This window comes from Nicotiana tomentosiformis, chromosome 8 (genome assembly GCF_000390325.3).
Source record: "Nicotiana tomentosiformis chromosome 8, ASM39032v3, whole genome shotgun sequence".
Classification (NCBI taxonomy): domain Eukaryota; kingdom Viridiplantae; phylum Streptophyta; class Magnoliopsida; order Solanales; family Solanaceae; genus Nicotiana; species Nicotiana tomentosiformis.
In genome coordinates this window covers 106,474,199-106,489,640 of record NC_090819.1, presented here as the reverse complement: position 1 = coordinate 106,489,640, position 15,442 = coordinate 106,474,199, and the positions used below count along the sequence as shown (strand labels likewise).

At 36.1% G+C, this 15,442-nt stretch overlaps 1 protein-coding gene across 1 annotated transcript; it reads right to left on the bottom strand.

The window, feature by feature from the left end:
* Positions 1-235: 235 nt before the first annotated feature.
* LOC104113152 (synaptotagmin-5-like) lies at positions 236-11,875 on the bottom strand. The gene is made up of 13 exons (XM_070182601.1): positions 11,615-11,875; positions 11,419-11,521; positions 10,992-11,044; positions 10,612-10,732; positions 5,083-5,204; positions 4,631-4,732; positions 4,283-4,357; positions 3,772-3,851; positions 2,798-2,948; positions 2,476-2,706; positions 1,063-1,344; positions 845-958; positions 236-670 (listed from the first exon to the last, which is right to left on the bottom strand). Exons 1-13 carry the CDS (start codon positions 11,717-11,719, stop codon positions 527-529), a joined length of 1,683 nt encoding a protein of 560 aa, XP_070038702.1. The 5' UTR covers positions 11,720-11,875; the 3' UTR covers positions 236-526.
* Between the last annotated feature and the right edge of the window lie 3,567 nt (positions 11,876-15,442).

The window sequence follows — 15,442 nt, the reverse complement described above, 5'->3', positions numbered from 1 at the left end:
AGTAAAATATTGTTATAGAGAGGTAAAATATAACATGAAACATTGGTTCCAAAATAAACTCAGCCGCTATAATAAAATATTGTTATAGAGATGTTTGACTGTATAAAAAATAACAAAAGGAAGAAGAACATGTAACATTGGTCAATGACTTTTGCTTCGTTTTCCCCTTGCTTTCCTTTCTTTCCCTCAATTTTACCGCAAAAAGAACATGTAACTGGAAAATGAGAAAAGGGAATATGGAAATTGATTGAGATTAATCTGGCTCCTTGAAGTTGTTAACAAGCTGAAGTTTTACTGAAAAAAAGAAGACTAGCTTTGAGATTGTAATTACAACAAAATATTTGCATATGAAAGAGCACAGGATCTGGAGACTTGTTTCATTAGATTTTTTGCTCCTGATGATAAATTTGAAAACTCTGCCTTTTTCCCTTTCATTTTCATTAGAGGTAGCATTTCCTGTAAAATGTCATATATACTCTTCGGGGAAAAGAAAAAATTGTTCTCCCGAAATCTAATCACAAATGAATCAATCTCGAATTATTGGTTGTGGTGTCCATTTAAGATGAGCGGTTAATCTCCCCGACTTGGCACCATCAAGGGTGAAGGTATCTTTGAATTCCCCTTCTAGTATAACTCTTGTGAGAGTCATGATGCATCTACCAATTTTATCCTGAAATATGCAAAGGAAACAAAAGCTTAACAGTTGAAAAAGGGCAGCCCGGTGCACTAAGCTCTCGCTATGCACGGGGTCCGGGAAAGGACCGGACCACAAGAGTCTGTTGTACGCAGCCTTACAAGCTTAACAGTGGAGCGGACGAAAAATGATGGCCCTAAAAGAATATACCTTCCCAAATGTGTCATGGTCCCAAACTTCCAATATGAGCAAATCATGTAATCCATCTTCAACTACAAAGTCAAATGTCTGGTTCCACACTGGATTAAGGGTGTTGTTTAGAACCTGAGATTAGCAAAAACATATGATTATGGCAAAAGTAAGAAGACAGTGATTTATAATTAAATATCAGACAAATTAGGGGAAGAAAATGTGGCATCCAAACTTACTCTGGTCTTATTTTTCTGTTCAGATTTCTTCATAATTAGTACAACAAAGGGATCAGACTTCCCCATTAGATCAGTAACAGGTACGTCTTCTGCTGATATTACCGTCACTGAAAGAACTCCTCTAAAGAGGATGTCCCCTTTCTTCTCAGAGACAGCTTGTGAAAAATTAGCTGACTCTGGTCTAAGGGCCTTTTCCAAGGTAGTTAGTGCGTAGTCGGGTTTAAATCCCTTCATAAACACGCTATCCATACCAAAAGGACAAAAGAGAAGCTCCAAATGTACCTGTTTCAGTTGACAAGAAAATAGGATTGATTAATATTCCATGCATGCATTATTGTGCAGACAAGAATGCTCTTATGAGTTCTGAGGACTGTATGCATAATGCATAGACCTGGACAAGCATCCAACTCGGACGCAAACATGCAAACACATGTCACAAAAATGAAAAAAAACAGAAAAATAACTTCTACATAACACATAGAGCTAGACTCCAATAAAAAGTACACATACTTGTTTATCGGACTTTATCTATATTTTATGCTTAAACAACTATATCTTTTTATTTGTTTTTCCCTCAATATATCCTGCTAGATTTTAAAACACCAGTAGTATAATATAAAAGCCTTCTGTTCAGTGACACTGAAGAATTAAAAGCAAGAAAAGGTTCTTAGGCCGGCCTGCCCTGACCTCAAAACTTTCCCAAAATTGGCCCTCATTTGTTGCTCTAGCAGTAAGTCAATGATGGTCATAATTCAAATTTTACAAGTTCTCTTTAATTATATTTTTGAAGACTCTATCTATTGGTGAAAAGAAAAAAGAAGACTGTATCTACTGATTGGTGAATATCTTTCCTATCAGATTAAAGAAGATAATAGGAGACCATAGAATGGAAAGCATTATCCGTCTGAAGGCATTCAGGCGCTAAGAATTTGTCTAGGAGGGTGAGCAAGACATGCTCTTCTTGTATATTTTTTAAAGAAAGAACAAATAAGTCAATTATGGATGATGTATCCATACGTTCAGTTTTGGTTGGATTCCATTGAGTTCATCCTAATAATATTCAGGAATATTTGCAGGGAGCGCCATGCTAATTGGTTAATATAGCGAGGCAGGCACGGCTGCTTCTCCATAATGAAGCTCCCAATTGAGTGTCAACTATGATTTGATGCATTCTAATCAGAGGCGGAACCAGGATTCGAAGGTTATGGATTTTGAACTTGCCAATGTAGCGTAGCTCGTTTTAGTTACTGGGTTCGCAATTAAATATTTATATATTTAATAGATTTTCTAATACAAATACAGGATTTAAGCAAAAGTTATTGGGTTTGTCCGAACCGGTAATTACTACACTACCTCTGCCCCAGATTCTAATCCCACAAGATTGCTGGGAAACCAATATCAAGATATTCTTACCTGTCCTCGGTTTTTGTTGTCTCTTTGTATCTCCAGATCCTTCACCAGTTTTAACCACACATCCTTCACTTTACCGGGCTCTAGGTCTTTCAAATCTATTCGAGCACAACCAATGAATTCAGCTGCCTGAATCCCCTCATCATCATATACTCTAATTGTTAAATGTTGAGTAGATATGTCTTCAACTATGAACTCAAAGTGCTCGTTCCAGATTGGATTTAAGCAATTATCCTTAACAGAGGAAACAAAATCGGGAGTTAAACATTCCTCATCAGGAGAAAAATAAATTAAGAAGGACAATAATAGATGGAAGTTCTCTTACAATAACTTTGCTGGTCTTTGTCCTGTCACGTAGTGGACGTATAAACAACTCAACAAAAGGATCAGACTTCCCAATGATGTCTTTATTAGTCAACTCTTTGGCTTCGATGAGCTTGACTTGTAATATACCAACCGGCTTTAGCTCCAGGTCACTGAAAAAAGAAAAGAGAACATTTTTATTGGAAATGAGGTCCTCCTCCTCGCCCCAAGTGATTCAAGTAGAGCAGCAGTTCGCTTTTTTTTTTTTTTTGTTGAGAAACTAGTCGAGAAGCAGTTAACTTTCCGCCAGAAGGTTGGACTTATTCCAGAACTATCATTCATTAGAAAATAGTATTTATACTGCAACATTATTCGGTAAGTGGATTCCAACAAAAGACAATTTCATGCAGAAATAGATCTAGTGTAGTTTGTAATGGTATTTGTTAAGTCCCACATTTGTTAAGGAATGGGTTGTGGTCTCCTTATATAGTCTTGGACAATCCTCCCCTCACGAGCTAGTTTTGGGTTGCGTTAGGCCCAAGGTCCATTTCTTCACAATATTGAACTTTTTTCTTTCTTTGTCTTGACTTATTCCTATGTGGATTCAATCAGTTAATACTTCATGATTACTTCTATCTTAACAAAAGTCTCCAACATAGGCGGATAAAAATGATCAGAAGAAATAAATGGGCTGTGAATCCTGTGGTGGACCCAGAGGTTGCAAAAGTTATATACATTTCAAGCGAAGACAGTTCATATCATTCAGCTTAGGATAAACATTATAGTGGGCAGTGCACAATCAATTTATAGGGTAGAACTATTTCACCATTCTTTCTGAATAGATAATCTGGAACAGTAGTATCTCATTTTTCTTAGGTCTGTTATTCTAGATCAAAATTAAGCTCCCGTGATTAAACAAAAAAGAACCTTTACTTTCTAGTGGTGAAAAGAAAAAGCCAAGCAATGAGTATAGCGATGTTTAGGAAAATGGCACACCTATAGTCTCCTGGTAATATGGGAACGATTTTGCGGACAGGCCAAGTGATAGAATCTTCAATTGCATCTCGTATTGTGCCCTGTGCAAGCAGATTGCATGCCATCAAGGAGTTGCATTTTCAGAGTTTGTTGTCAATTAGAATTCAGGAATCGGTTAACTTTAAATAACTATTGTGATAAATACTCATTGTGAACCGACTAACTAATTACATGAAAGTAAGGCAGCTAGGCCAATGATGAAGAACAATGGAGGCCAAGCGAGTTGATGCAGTTATTCGTATAGATTTGCTAAGTTTTAAACTCTTGCTCGGTTTATGAAAATCACATGGCAATGAAACTTTAAAGTCAAAAACAAAAGAGAAAAAGACTTGAAACGCTACTCAACTGAAAGAAACGGTCATGCAAAATGCAGATGTTTGAGAAATGAATTAATTTTGTAAAGAATAACTCTATAGTTTTTAATTCATTTGCACCTGAATAAGCAAGAAATAAAACATACGACATTTCAAACCTCAATGGCATCAGATACTCCAGGAAGAGCCGAGATATCACCACCCACAACTTTGAGAGTGAAATCCAGATTTTTCTACAGGCAGAGACATTCAGGATAAACATAATATCAGAACCACTATTAGCTCCAAGAAAGAAACTTAAGAGAAACATTCTTTTTTCTGGTAGCACGAATTATTACAGAACCAGATACAAAATTGAAGATGCATATCAAAATGTATAGTCCATTTTTACATCAAGTTACACAGTACATAAAAGCGAAAAGTGTGAACGAGGCCAATTGACATCCATGAAACTTAATTGTAGGAAACTTCGTAAACCAAATTATAGAGGAATAATTTGCACTCACCTTTTGACGCAAAGAGTAGCAAACCGCTCCAAAACAAGGAAGCTCAGCAACTAGTGGTTTGAATATCAACCGGAAAACCCCCGTGAATCCAATATTCTTGACCTACAATAAACAACTGGATTAGGAGAAGAATGAAAAATATGCAAGATGATTCTTGATTAGTAGTGATGTTTCCGCGAATAAAGTCTTGATCTTTCAGCAAAAATTGGATTTTTTGTAGACCAATATTTCGAAAGGAAAGTACAATGTAAAATTTGACTTAACAGCTTGGATTAAATTTCTTCCAATGCAAGTAAATTATTATTTCAGACCCACAATTTCATGTTAGTAAAAAGTATTAGATTTTAATCTGAATAGTTCATGAAGTTTATTCATTTCCTGCTTGCATCAAAATTTTCTGCTTACCATAATGAGCTACTCATTTATTGCAAAACCAGAGATGTCAAAAGTACCTGTATAGGTAGCGCTACGCCAACTAAAGTCTTAATATCGAGCACAATATTGGGATTTCCATCCCACTGCATTTCCAATTCCATAATAATTTCCCCAGGATCACCATCAATAATGGAAACTCCTGAAAGACCAAAAGGAGATGTCGAAGTTAAATTATTCCAAACAGATATAGCAGATGAATTCCTTGCCCATAATTGGATGTAGATGGCTAGCCTATCTAAATAAAAGGGGGAACTTAATGCTTATAGCCATTAATAACTACTTATAGGATTGACTATCCAAATTTACATCCATGTTAAAGGTCAGACTACCAAGACCATGAACATTTCACAAAAGGAAAATTCAATGAAAATGAGACGACAGGGATGTTGAAATTGTCAAAAGTCCCACATCGGTGGATGACAATTTTGAATGGGAATTTCACCCTATAAAAGGAGGCCTAATGTTTAGGATTTAAATACACCTCTCATTTGCCTTTTATCTTCTTAAGGCATTTGTATCTTCTCTCTTTAGTATTATTTCACTTGTAATTTTGGAGTGGAATAAAATATTGATTGTGTCCGAGGAAGTAGGCAAAATTGGCCGAACCTCGTAAATTCTGGTGTTCTTTTATTGTTGTCTTATTGTCTTGTTTATTATTTAGTGGTTGTCATAATTTTTGGTATAGTAGTTGTGACTCATTCACACTATATACATTTGGCTTCCGCAACAATTGGTATCAGAGCCAAGGTACTGTCTAAGTATGCTCTGTGGTTGCAGCATAGTCTGATCTTCCACATCATAAAAGATCTATCTTGGTAACTGAGTCAAGGTTCTGTCTGAGTATGCTCTGTGGTTGCAGCTTAGTCTGATCTTCCACACCAGAAAGGAAATAATCTTGATTTGTGTCGTCAGCTACTAAATAATATTTGTGTCAAAATGGAAGACAATAAACAAGGAGAATCTACATCAAGTGTCAATAATACGTCATCGTTGGCATCTTCGCTTATGACAAGAATTGTGTCAAATGCGAAATTTGCGGTAGAAATTTTCACGGGTCAGGACATTTTGGGATGTGGCAAGGCGAGGTTCTAGATGTTCTTTTTCAACAAGGGCTAGATCTTGCCATTGAAGAAAAGAAGCCAGATGTTATTGGAGAAGAAGATTGGAAAATTATCAATCGTGTTGCTTGCGGTACCATTCGATCCTACCTTGCTAGAGAGCAGAAATATCCATACACAAAGGAAACTTCTGCAAGTAAATTATGGAAAGTACTGGAGGATAAATTTTTGAAGAAAAACAGTCAAAATAAATTGTACATGAAGAAGAGACTGTTTCGCTTTACCTATATTCCTGGTACCACAATGAATGAACATATCACCAGTTTCAATAAGTTGGTCACAGATTTGCAAAATATGGATGCAACTTTTGATGATGGTGACTTGGCCTTGATGTTGTTGGGGTCACTTCCTAATGAGTACGAGCACCTTGAAACTACTCTACTCCATGGAAATGACGAAATTTCTCTCAGAGAAGTTTGTTCGGCTTTGTACAGCTATGAACAAAGAAAGGGAGAAAAACAGAAGGGCGGAGAAGGAGAAGCACTAATTGTGAGGGGTCGTCCTCAAAATCAAATGAGGACTAAGAAGGGAAGATCCAAGTCGAGATCTAGACCCAGCAAAGATGAATGTGCCTTTTGTCGAGAAAAGGGGCACTGGAAGAAAGACTGTCCGAAGTTGAAGAATAAGGCCAGACATAACAATGGAAAGGCCATTATGGATTCAAATGTAGCTGATTGTGATGATTCAGACTTCTCATTAGTTACAACAGAGTTATCAACATCATCAGACATATGGTTGATGGACTCGGCTTGTAGCTACCATATGTGTCCCAACAAGGACTGGTTCGTGAATTTTCAAGAAGGAGAATATGGAGTCATCCACACAGCGGATAACAGCCCTCTTACCTCATATGGCATTGGTTCAATAAGATTAAGGAGCCATGATGGAATGATCAGAACATTAACAGATGTTCGATATGTACCGGGTTTGAAGAAGAATCTCATCTCTGTGGGAGCCCTAGAATCAAAAGGGTTCAAAATCATTGCAGAAAATGGAGTGATGAGAATATGCTCCGGTGCACTAGTGGTAATGAAGGCCAATCGGAAGAACAATAATATGTACCGCTATCGTGGTAGTACAGTTATTGGGATAGCAACAGTGACATCCAGTGATGACAAAGAGGCAGAAGCAACCAGGCTATGGCATATGCGCTTGGGACATGCTGGAGGGAATTTCTTGAAAGCTCTATCTAATCAAGGATTGTTAAAAGGCGTAAAAACTTGCAACTTGAAGTTTTACAAGCATTGTGTCAAAGGGAAACAGACAAGGGTTAAATTTGGTACAGCGATCCATAATACTAAAGGCATTTTGGATTATGTACACTCTGATGTTTGGGGTTCTTCCAAAACACCTTCATTGGGTGGGAAGCACTATTTTGTAACCTTTGTTGATGATTTTTCCCGAAGAGTGTGGGTGTATACAATGAAGAGGAAAGATGAAGTGTTGGGAATTTTTCTCAAATGGAAGACGATGGTGGAGAATCAAACAGGCAGGAGGATCAAGTGTATTCGCACAGACAATGGAGGTGAATACAAAAATGATCATTTCAATAAGGTCTGTGAAAATGATGGCATCGTCCGACACTTCACTGTCAGACATACACCACAACAGAATGGAGTGGCAGAACGTATAAACCGGACTTTACTGGAGAAGGTACGGTGTATGCTGTCCAATGCTGGCTTTGTCAAAGAATTTTGGGTCTGAGGCAATTACATATGCATGCCACCTCATTAATCGTCTATCATCTGCTGCTATTGATGGCAAGACACCATTTGAAAAATGGTATGGAAAACCTGCTGTAGATTATGACTCTTTGCACGTGTTTGGCTCAATTGCATACTATCATGTGAAAGAGTCAAAATTGGATCCGAGAGCAAAGAAGGCTATATTTATGGGGATTACTTCTGGAGTCAAAGGATACCGCTTATGGTGTCCAGAGACAAGGAATATTATATTCAGCAGAGATGTTACCTTTGATGAATCTGCCATAACAGATAAGGTGACAGTTGAAGATGTCAAACAAACTGGTGGTGCATCAAAGCAGGTGGAGTTTGAGGAAAAAATTATTTTTCCTACGCAAGAAGCAGAGAAGGAAACAAATGAAGATTACCCTCTGGAAGAAGAGCCAGTAGAGAGGGAGATTCCAACTCAGGAACCTCGACAACAACTTGAATCAATAGCAACCAACAGGCCAAAAAGGACAATAATGAAACCTGTTCGTCTCATAGAGACGTTTGCTTGTGCAACTTCAATTGTAGCTGATGGTGTTCCTACCACTTATAAAGACGCAATCCAAAGTTCAGAAGAAGATAAGTGGAGGATTGCCATGAATGAAGAAATGCAGTCCCTTCATCATAATCATACATGGAAATTGGCCAATCTCCCGAAGGGGAAGAAAGTAATTGGGTGCAAATGGGTATTTGCAAAGAAAGAAGGATTTCCTAACCAAGAAGATGTTCGCTACAAAGCAAGATTGGTGGCCAAAGGATATGCTCAAAAGGAGGGAATTGATTACAATGAAGTATTTTTTTCAGTTGTAAAACATTCCTCCATTAGAATTATGTTGGCTTTGGTAGCACAGTTGGATTTGGAACTAGTTCAGATGGATGTAAAAACTGCGTTTTTATATGGAAACTTGGAGGAGTAAATCTACATGACTCAGCCAGAAGGATTCAAAGTTGCTGGAAAAGAAAATATGGTATGCAAACTTGAAAAATCGTTGTACGAATTGAAACAATCTTCTAGACAATGGTACAAGCGATTTGACAAGTTTATGTTGCGGCAAGGGTACAAGAGAAGCAAATACGATCATTGTGTGTATTTGCGCAAACTTAATGATGGTTCCTTTGTATATCTTCTCCTATATGTTGATGATATGTTGATAACTTCCAAGAATTCGGAAGAAATTGATAAGTTGAAGATTCAACTGAAGGAGGAGTTCGAGATGAAGGATCTGGGTGAGGCAAAGAAAATTCTTGGCATGGAGATAATAAGAGATAGACGTACAAAGAAACTCTGTTTATCTCAGAAAGAATATTTGAAGAGAGTACTAAAGCGTTTTGGCATAGATAAGAAGACTAAGCCAATTAGTACGCCACTTGCTCCCCATTTTAAGCTAAGTACTACTATGTCGCCAAAGGATGAAACTGAACAGGAGTATATGTCAAGGGTACCATACGCAAATGTTGTTGGTAGCTTGATGTATGCAATGGTTTGTACGAGACCTGACATTTCACAAGCCGTTGGAGTTATTAGCAGATATATGCATAATCCAGGAAAGGAGCATTGGCAAGCTGTGAAATGGATTCTACGGTATATTCATAGTACTGTAGATGTTGGGTTAGTTTTTGAGCAGGAAGGCAATCGGTCTGTAGTTGGATATTGTGACTCAGATTTTGCGGGTGATCTGGACAAACGAAGGTCAACTACTGGTTATGTGTTTACTTTTGCAAAGGCACCAGTTAGTTGGAAGTCTACTTTGCAGTCAACAGTTGCTTTGTCTACAACAGAGGCAGAGTACATGGCTATTACAGAGGCTGTGAAGAAGGCAATTTGGCTTCAGGGGTTGCTAAAGGAGCTTGATATTGAACAAAAAAATATTATAATTTTTTGTGATAGTCAAAGTGCTATTCAATTAGCGAAGAACCAAGTTTATCATGCAAGGACGAAGCACATTGATGTTCGGTATCATTTCGTACGAGAAATCATAGAAGAAGGTGGAGTCACGGTAAAGAAAATTCATACTACGGAGAACCCTGCTGATATGCTGACAAAAGTGGTGACTGCGGTCAAGTTTCAACATTGTTTGGGTTTGATCAACATTGTTGAACACTAAAGATTGAAGATGAAGACACAACCAAAATTTGTTATTGAGAGAAAATTGAAGATGTGAAAATTTTGCCAAGGTGGAGATTTGTTGAAATTGTCAAAAGTCCCACATCGGTGGATGACAATTTTGAATGAGAATTTCACCCTATAAATGGAGGCCTAATGTTTAGGATTTAAATACACCTCTCATTTGCCTTTTATCTTCTTAAGGCATTTGTATCTTCTCTCTTTAGTATTATTTTACTTGTAATTTTGGAGTGGAATAAAATATTGATTGTGTCCGAGGAAGTAGGCAAAATTGGCCGAACCTCGTAAATTCTGGTGTTCTTTTATTGTTGTCTTATTGTCTTGTTTATTATTTAGTGGTTGTCATAATTTTTGGTATAGTAGTTGTGACTCATTCACACTATATACATTTGGCTTCCGCAACAATTGGTATCAGAGCCAAGGTACTGTCTAAGTATGCTCTGTGGTTGCAGCATAGTCTGATCTTCCACATCAGAAAAGATCTATCTTGGTAACTGAGTCAAGGTTCTGTCTGAGTATGCTCTGTGGTTGCAGCTTAGTCTGATCTTCCACACCAGAAATTATTGAACTAACCTGTGAAGGATGGAGCCACAGTACCCAATGTGAGCTTTGAAAATTTGAGAGCAGATAAGATAGATGGTCTATATTGCTCAAGAACTGGCTCAACAGATGTTCTTATCAACTCTGATGCTGCCTAAGCCAAGAATTAACACAAACTTAAAATGCCAATCAAGAAATGGCGGAGCTAAGTGTGTTGAAGAGGGTTCAATTGAACTCCCCTTGTCGAAAATTACACTGTACAAATAGGGTGAAGGCAATCGTTTTGGTGTATATAAATAGTTAAGTTATTCACTCACTGTGCAAGTTTTCATTTATTAATCCCCTTGTTAGGATTCGTGGCTCCGCCACTGTATCAAGAAAGGGTATGTTAAGAGTTTCAAAAACACAATTACCTCATCAACATAAGGCCAAATTTTTTCTAAGTGCTGGTTAAGCCAATTCAACTGCAATTCACAAAAGAAAATACAATAACCATTATTAGCAAATTGAATACTTTAGCCCAATTAAAATGTACATATAAGCAGTGGCAGAACTAAGTAGTATGAAGGGGGTTCAACCGAAAGGGGGTTCAACCGAAACCCCTTCGGCGAAATAAGGTAAAAATGAAAATTTTAGGCTATATATATTGTTGATTCCTCTTGACATGATGAAAAATTAGAGTGTAATGGTAAAGCGGGTTCAAAAGTTGCTTTAGGTCATAGGCTCAAATTTAACTATGACATCCTAACTGTTTTTTGAATCCCCTTGTATAAATTTCTGGTTCGGCCACTGCATATAAGCCCATATTATAGAAAAGTATTAAGCAAATGCAACTCAACTTTTGCTTCTGTGAAAAGACAACCCAAGAAGGATATGCTTCAGGAGGAAGAAGTTTTCTTGAATCTTGAACTGTCATCCTGGCAAATGCTGCTATGACTTTTGCCTAACAAAATATCAAAAGCATCAAATTATTACAAGAAAATACAAAATACCAATTTCAACGTGAAAATAAATCCAATAAATTAGAAAATCGTACCAAATCAATGCGAGCTTTGGATCTGTAATTTTGAAAACGAGCAAAACAAACTATTAGACCAACACCCAATGCAGCACCTAAGAAGAACCCCACCAACAAACCCATATTTGTTTTTCAAAAATTGAAACAAATATTCAGACGTTTTTTTTTTTCGATTTTATTCTTTTTCGCTGTCAATTGTTTTGAAAAAAAGAAGCTTTTTTTGGAGAGAAAATGTTGGAGTTGTGAGTGGAAGAAAGGAAGGAATCCGCGGGACCAGGGGAAAGGGAAGAGAACAACAGAATTTTGATTAGGAAGTTAGGCTTATATTTTTTTATATTTTTTATGCCACAGCGGGTCTGATGCGTTACACTTACAAAGAATTAAAGATTTATGACTAATTAAATTGAAAAGCATATTTCTTATGCTTTGGTTTTTAAAGTAATGTTTTTGTCAAGAAAGCAATTTATTCCTTTCTTGAATTTTCTGTACTTTGCTGCTCATCTTTTCATTATTTTTTAATTTTTTAATTTTTAGTGGTAGTGTGTGGAGGAATGCGATTATTTCTAAGTTTGTTGCTGAAGATTGTCGAATCTTTGATAAAGTTGTTTAAATCTTTCTTATTTCTGCGTAAAGGTAACTGTGAAATTTTCAAAACTTTTAAATCATAAAATTGCATTCTTTATCCTGAATTTAACATAAGAAATAAAATGAGCTTAGGCAATGTGCAATGTAACAAGTGCTACCACAACATGACCAAACTTCTAAAATTAATTTATTTAAAGAAGTGTTATTTAAAAAATACTTTGGATGCAAAACAACTTCTGTTTGGCTAAATAATTTGAAAAATATTTTTGAGTATCAATTAGTGTTTGATCAATCTTTTAAAAAAGTACTTCCGAAAAGTATTTTTGACAAAAAAAAGTATTTTTTTCTTATAAAAATTTGGTCATACACCTTAATTTTAAGAAAAGAATCAATTTTGGTTAAAAAAAGACTTGGCCAAACATACTATCAATCTATATCAAAATATTTGTCACGTTTTTAGGTCAGAAAAGCCGAATTAGTGAATTGTGACTGATATTTTGAGTATCACCTTTATAATATTAGAAAACTACACTTATTGAGAAAGGATGATTAATTAATTGTAAACGAAAAGCGCCAACTAATTAGGATGGGAAATTTATTACTTTGGGACTGTGGTAATACAGTATGACTGGAGTTGAAGGCTGCTGACTTGTAATTTTGTGGTGACTTTGGCTACAAAAGGGAGATGTCCACGTGTACCAGAAAAGTGTTGCGCGTATTTTGTTTTGCTGTCGTGCTGCTGTATGCCTGCATATATACTTGACTGGATAGTGAAAACATTTGTGTTTTTGCTTTTTTTCATCTTATTTTGATATGACACGAAATTTAGAAATAAGTATAAAAGAGATATTCGAATTTTGTATTATTAAATTAAAGGTATGTGTATTAAAATAAAATTATAATTTATATATAATATTCCAAAAAAATAAAAATCTTTTATTTTAAACATGTCATTAAAAATAAAATAAAAATATTGATAACTTATATACAAAAGGTGACATTCTTTCCAAAAAACAATAATTAAAAAGACATATAAATGAATTGAAGGAAGTATGATAAGGAAATGATTCAAGATAACCTTTTACAATATAAAAAAAATCCTACAAAAACTTCATGCGTATTATTTTCAAATCTTGTGCGTTTTAAATTAAAGATCTCCTAAGAGATTTTACATAAAACCGAAAAAAAAAAAGGCTGTAAAAGATCATAAAACATATACTCCCTCCGTTTCAATTTATGTGAACCTATTTCCTTTTTAGTCCGTACCAAAAAGAATGACCTCTTTCCTTATTTGGAAACAATTTACCTTTATGCAATGATTTATAGCAACACAAAATATATGTGCCTCATTTTACACCACAAATTCAAAAGTCTTCTCTCTTTTCTTAAACTCCGTGCCCAATCAAATGGGTTCACATAAATTGAAACAGAAGGAGTATGTTTTACTCGATGATTGGGGAAGTTATGTTGGGATTGGAAAGTTGGTGAATGGGAAATGGAGGGAAGAAATGTGAAGGGAAAGTGAGTTGTTCCCTTGTGCTTTGGAAAGAGCGATTGTCCGTCGTTGGTAGTGAAAAGAAAAGAGAATGTGCTTATATTAAGAAATCACTTATCTTGGTATTAAATGGGTTGAAAAGAAGGTAAGTCTCGCACTATCGTCATCGTCACTCGCTCGACTCGGCTTTGGCTTTGGTCAATGATTGATTGATTAATTTTTTGGACAAATTTTCTTTCAATTATTTACTTCTGTTTTTCCTGTTTCTGTTTTTTGTTACAGAAAATTTACTATTTCAAAATATTATAGTTAACACAGATTAATAACAATCTTAAGGAAATTATTTATACTTTAATCTATTTTATGTTTTCTAGAGATTAAAACCTTTGTGTTTTTCTACTCCTTGTGAATTTTTCTATTTCTAATTTGAAGATATAAAAACTTCATCGGAATATTAAAGTTCAAAGTTCAGAAACGATTTGAAGAACATAAAAATTTCATCGTTTTCTAGTGAACCAGTATATAAAAATTTCGATTTTTGTTATTAGAAGTACTGTTTATTATTAATTATAGTATTGTTTACTGTTCTACGATTAATTAAACTGTTCTGTTGTTTGTTAACTTTTGATAGTGAAAAATGGCAATTGAAAATGGTACTCATTCTGCACCTATTGTGGCAACGACAATAGCCTCATCAAGCCGAACTACTGTACCACCGGTCGAAAAATCGGAGAACTTTTCTCGAGACAACTTCAAAGGGTGGCAACAAAAGGTGTTCTTTTGGCTTACCACGCTTGGTATGCAGAAATTCACCAATGAAGACCCTAGTGCCTACCGTCGACATGCTAGATAATGAAAAGTTTATGATTGTTGAGGCATTGATAAGTGAGAATTTTGACTACTTGTTAGCGCCTTTTAACTTTTATTTTAGTCTAAAAAGGAGTAAATTGTGTTCCCGAAACATGTAAAATTGTGCAAAATTACAGGAATACTGAAAGTTGGGCCCAAGAGATAAAATCCGACTAAAAAAGGAGCAATCTAAGCACAAGGCATTAAAGGGCACAGAAGCACACAATGTGCGGTCCGCAAAAGGAATTCTGCGGCCGTAAAAGAAATCTCGGACCGCAGAATTCCATCTGCGACCACAAACAAAGAAGGAACAATTAGTAGACACTTGTACAAATTGCGGACCGCACATGAATTGTACGACCGCAAAAGCTGGGCTAGGAGTCAAGATCAGAGAGTATGCAAAAAGATCAAGTCCAGGACATCAGTGAATTGCGGACTGCACAATATTTGTGCGGCTGCAGTAGATTGCCTTGCAGCCGAAATCCTAATATTGCGTACTGCAGAAGAGTGCCTTGCGGCCGCAGTTCTTAATCTGCGGACCGTAGAACAGTTGCCTTGCGGCCGCAGTTCAGAAATGTGTGGCCGTAGAACCCCAGTTCCTGCCAGATAAAGAAATCTGTGGACCATACATGAAATTGTGCGGCCGTAGAACCTCCCGAGGGGTATTTTTGTCTAAGATTTTTAGCCTTGTATAAATAGACGAGTTTCACAAAATTAGGTCAAGTTTGAACCTCTGAAATTACTATATCCATTTTTCTTTGCCATTTTTGGAAGTTTACTTTGCTTTGGTGTATTTTGCAATATATTTAATCATTTTAAGCTTTCACTATGAGTTTAATTAGTCTATCTTCTCTATTTTCTTCAAACCCAAGTATGAGTAGCTAGAGTTTTACTAGGGTTGTGACCCAACCCTAGTA